Below are 5,024 nucleotides of genomic sequence, written 5' to 3'. Positions count from 1 at the left end.
GACAGGGAGGGGGTGTCACCTCAAGTGCCACCACAGCCATGGCAGCAGCATCCCCTCAGCCATGGCCTCCCCTCTGTTATCCCAGGGCAGACGGGCACCAGCCCCTTGCCACCCCCAGCTCCCTGCAGCCTCCCCCAGACCCTTGCTGAGTGCAGGGGTGGGGGTCCCATGTCCCCACTGCCCCTGGGGTTGGGAATTTTGCAGACCCACCTAAACCCTGCCATGCCCTCGCCCAGGACAGTGTCTGTGGCACTCACAGGATGCCACACTGGTCCAGGCTGGCAGGAACCCCAGTAGGTCAGCTGGTCCCACTTCCCTGCTCGAGCAGGCCCATCCCAGAGCTCCTGGCATGGGATTGTATCCAGACAGTTCTGGAGTATCTCCATTGCGGGAGGTTCCACACCCTCTCTGGGCAGCCCATTCCCGTGTGCACTCACCACACAGTGAGCAAGTTCTTCCTCATGCTCAGGTGGAACATCAGGCTCTGCCCATTGCTCCTCATCCCAGTGGTTGGCACAACCAAGCAGAGACTGGATCCACCTTCTCACAGAGCTACAGAATGCACCTTGATGAGGTCTCCCTTTAGATGTTTACACCCACTGAGGAGCTCTTTATTTAGATATTTATGACCAGGTTTCCCTTCAGATATTTATATACTTTGGTGAGGTCCCTATTTAGATATTGATACACACTGGTGAGGTCCCCTCTGGGCACCCCCCTTGAGTTATTTACACACATTGACAAGGTCCCTTCTTGGCACCCCCATCAGGTATTTACACACACTGATGAGGTTCCCCTTTAGATATTAATACACATTGAAGAGGTCTCTATTCAGATACTGATACCCACTGATGAGGTCCCTTTTTAGACATTTATATCCATCGAGGAGGTCTCTGGACATTTACACACACTGATGGTGTTCCCCTTCAGACATTTACACACACTGACCAGGCCTCTATTTAGATATTCACACTGATCTTTGGTCACTCACTCTGGCTCTGTCCCCCTTTACCACTTCCCCCGTGGCCAGCCCCATCCCCGCTCACTCCCGGGCCCTTTCTCCTTCTTCTCTGGCCCCTTTTCCCTCTCACTCCCAGTCCCTCTCCCCCCTCACTCCCAGTCCCTTTCCTCCTCACTCCCGGCCCCTTTCCCCCTTTCTCTCAAGCCCCCTTCCCTCTCACCTCTCAGCCCTTTCCCCCCTCATTCCCGGCCCTCTCCCCTTTCCCCCCTCACTCCCAGCCCCTTCCCTCCCTCCCTCCCAGCCCTCTCCCCTTTCCCCCCCCCTTCCCTCCCGGCCCTCTCCCCTTTCCCCCCCTCCCTCCCGGCCCTCTCACCCCTCTCCCCTCCCCTCCCGGCCCTTTCCCCTCTCTCCCCTCCCTCCCGGCCCTCTTCCCTTTTCCCCCTCCCTCCCGGCCCTCTCCCCTCCCTCCCGGCCCTTTCCCCTCTCTCCCCTCACTCCCGGCCCACTCCCCTCTTTCCCCCTCCCTCCCGGCCCTCTCCCCCCTCCTCCTTCCCTCCCGGCCCTCTCCCCCCTCTTCCCTCCCTCCCGGCCCTTTCCCCTCTCTCCCGGCCCACTCCCCTCTCTCCCCTCCCTCCCGGCCCTCTCCCCCCTCTTCCCTCACTCCCGGCCCACTTCCCTCTTTCCCCTCCCTCCCGGCCCTCTCCCCCCCTCCTCCCTCCCTCCCGGCCCTTTCCCCTCTCTCCCGGCCCACTCCCCTCTCTCCCCTCCCTCCCGGCCCTCTTCCCCCTCTCCCCTCCCTCCCGGCCCTCTCCCCTCTCTCCCCGCCCTTTCCCCTCTCTCCCTCCCTCCCTCCCTCCTCTCTCCCCTCCCTCCCGACCCTCTCCCCTCACTCCGGTCCGTCCCTCCCTCCCGGCCCACTCCCCTCTCTCCCCTCTCTTCCCTCCCTCCCGGCCCTCTCCCCCCTCTTCCCTCCCTCCCGGCCCTTTCCCCCCCTTCCCTCCCTCCCGGCTCTTTCCCCTCCCTCCCGGCCCTCTCCCCCCTCTTCCCCCTCTCCCCTCCCTCCCGACCCTCTCCCCTCACTCCGGTCCGTCCCTCCCGCCCGCCCCTCCCCGGAAGCGCCGCCGCCGCAGGTAAACAGCCAAGATGGCGGCGGAGGGTCCGGGCTGTGGCGGCGGGACCGGGACGGGGACAGGGACGGGCCTGACGGACCTGCCGGGGGAGCTGCTGGAGCTCATCCTGTGCTGCGACGTGCTGGGCGCCGCCGACATCGGCCGCGTGTCCTGCACCTGCCGCCGGCTGCGGGAGGCGTGCCAGCCCCGCGGCAAGGTGTGGCGGGAGCGCTTCCGCCTCAGGTGGGCCCGCGGCGCGGCCCGGCCGGGGCTGCGCTGCCCAGGGGGGCCCGGGGGTGCTTTGGGGGGCTCGGGGCAGCCGGGGGTGCTTTGAGGGGCCCGGGGGTGCTTTGGGGGGCCCGGGGCAGCTGGGGGTACTTTGGGGGGCCCGGGGGAGCCGGGGGTGCTTTGAGGGGCCCGGGGGAGCCGGGGGTGCTTTGAGGGGCCCGGGGGTACTTTGAGGGGCCCGGGGGTGCTTTGGGGGGCTCGGGGGAGCCGGGGGTGCTTTGGGGGACCCGGGGGAGCGGGGGGTGCTTTGGGGGGAGCCGGGGGTGCTTTGGGGGGCCCGGGGCAGCCGGGGGTGCTTTGGGGGAGCGGGGGGTGCTTTGGGGGCAGCCGGGGGTGCTTTGGGGGGCTCGGGGATGTTTTGGGGGACCCGGGGGAGCGGGGGGTGCTTTGGGGGGAGCCGAGGGTGCTTTGGGGGGCCCGGGGGAACCGAGGGTGGTGCTGAGGGCCCGGGGCAGCCGGGGATGCTGTCGGGGTAGCCGGGGATGGCGCAGGGGCCCGGGGAAACCGGGGATGGTGCCGGGGCCCGTGGGAACCGAGGGTGCTGCCGAGGCTTGGGGCAGCCGGAATGCTGCCGGGGCCCGGGGGAAGCAAAGGTGGTGCTGGGACCTGCGGCAGCCGGGGATGCTTTGGGGAGGCTCGGGGCAGCCGGGGATGCTTTGGGGAGGCTCGGGGCAGCCGGGGATGCTTTGGGGAGGCTCGGGGCAGCCGGGGATGCTTTGGGGAGGCTCGGGCCAGCCGGGGATGCTTTGGGGAGGCTCGGGGCAGCCGGGGATGCTTTGGGGGGCTCAGGGCAGCCGTGGGTGCTGCTGGGGCCCTCAGGAACCGAGGGTGAGGCCGGGGCAGCGGAGGTTGCTGGCGGGGCAGCCGGCGATGGTGCCGGTGCTCCGGAGAGCCGAGGCTGCTGCCGGGGCTTGGGGGAGCCGGGGGTGCTGCTGGGGCCAGGGTCCTGCGAGGGTCGGGGGTTCTCTGGGGGGTGGAGGTGCAGCCCCGGCTCCCCATCCCGATGTCGCTTCCTCGCGGTGCGTGGGGAGCCCCTCAGGGGCTGGGGGAACGTTTTGGGGGCATCGTGGGGTCACGCACAAGTTGGGTGGGAAGGGACCGAAGAGACCATCCAGGGACACCTTCCACTAGCCCAGGTTGCTCCAAGGTTATCCCACCTGGCTTTGGACGCTTCCAGGGACGGGGCAGCCACAGCTTCCCTGGGCACGTGTCCTTCCAGGGCTGACCTGAGGCTGCCTCCCCTCCTGAACCCTGCGGGGTGGGACCAGGCGGAGCCTCCTGTCTGCAGGACATCCATCCTGGCAGCCCTTTGTGTGGAGATCTGTCCTGGCAGCCCTTTGCTCAGAGATCAGTCCTGGCAGCCCTTTGCTCGGAGATCAGTCCTGGCAGCCCTTTGCTCGGAGATCAGTCCTGGCAGCCCTTTGCTCAGAGATCTGTCCTGGCAGCCCTTTGCTCAGAGATCAGTCCTGGCAGCCCTTTGCTCAGAGATCTGTCCTGGCAGCCCTTTGCTCAGAGATCTGTCCTGGCAGCCCTTTGCTCAGAGATCTGTCCTGGCAGCCCTTTGCTCAGAGATCTGTCCTGGCAGCCCTTTGCTCAGAGATCTGTCCTGGCAGCCCTTTGCTCAGAGATCTGTCCTGGCAGCCCTTTGCTCGGAGATCAGTCCTGGCAGCCCTTTGCTCAGAGATCTGTCCTGGCAGCCCTTTGCTCGGAGATCTGTCCTGGCAGCCCTTTGCTCGGAGATCAGTCCTGGCAGCCCTTTGCTCGGAGATCAGTCCTGGCAGCCCTTTGCTCGGAGATCAGTCCTGGCAGCCCTTTGCTCGGAGATCGATCAGCAGCCCTTTGCTCGGAGATCTGTCCTGGCAGCCCTTTGCTCAGAGATCAGTCCTGGCAGCCCTTTGCTCAGAGATCTGTCCTGGCAGCCCTTTGCTCAGAGATCTGTCCTGGCAGCCCTTTGTGTGGAGATCAGTCCTGGCAGCCCTTTGTGTGGAGATCAGTCCTGGCAGCCCTTTGCTCAGAGATCTGTCCTGCAGACTCTTCCACCCCTGGCACGTGGATCACCTGCACTCCCCACATCCAGCTGGGATCTGCCAGGGATACACACAGGGCCACGTGCACTGGGGTTGTGGATTGGCCTCCCTGGCCCCAACAGCACCTTTCCCAAACACCTGCCAACACCTGTCCTGTCTCAGGACTAATCCTGGAGTTGGACCAAGGGCTGGACTTGATGATCTCGGAGGTCTTTTCCAACCCAATCGATGGTGTGATTCTATTCTATGATTTTTACAGCAGGGAGGGGTTTATTTCTGGGGCTTTTGGGAGAACTGTTTCCACAGGTACCAAAATCCTTGGGATGGACTTTTGCTGCTGTGGAGTTTGGTCTCCCCCAGGGGCACTCACAGGGGGCCAGGAGGGGCCAAAGCTGTGTTTTAATCAGTGGAACTGTTCACATTTGAGCTGGGGATGAAGTGTGGGTGTGACATTGGTGCTGCTGTGCTGGTTTCAGCAGTCCTGGAGGCACCACCACTCGTTTCTGGGGCCTCCAGCCTCTCTAGCACAGAACCTGCTCATCTGTTACCTGCTTTTGTCTGTCCTGGCACAGGAAAAGTAGCCAAATTGCTTTCCCTAATTGCCACTTGGCTCCTAAAATTTAGCATAGCCCAAATGAG

At 64.6% G+C, this 5,024-nt stretch overlaps 1 protein-coding gene across 2 annotated transcripts in view; it reads left to right on the top strand.

The window, feature by feature from the left end:
* Positions 1–2,083: 2,083 nt before the first annotated feature.
* FBXO21 (F-box protein 21) overlaps positions 2,084–5,024 on the top strand; it is a 27,397-nt gene continuing 24,456 nt past the window's right edge. For both annotated transcript variants that reach the window (XM_071571870.1, XM_071571869.1), the window contains exon 1: positions 2,084–2,313. In XM_071571870.1, the coding sequence (XP_071427971.1) occupies positions 2,105–2,313 (209 nt within the window). In that variant the 5' untranslated portion in view covers positions 2,084–2,104. The remainder of the gene's footprint in view (positions 2,314–5,024) is intronic.

Source organism: Pithys albifrons, chromosome 17 (assembly GCF_047495875.1).
Source record: "Pithys albifrons albifrons isolate INPA30051 chromosome 17, PitAlb_v1, whole genome shotgun sequence".
NCBI classification, from domain to species: domain Eukaryota; kingdom Metazoa; phylum Chordata; class Aves; order Passeriformes; family Thamnophilidae; genus Pithys; species Pithys albifrons.
The sequence above is the reverse complement of the archived record's forward strand: the minus strand, read 5'-3'. Positions and strand labels throughout refer to the sequence as shown.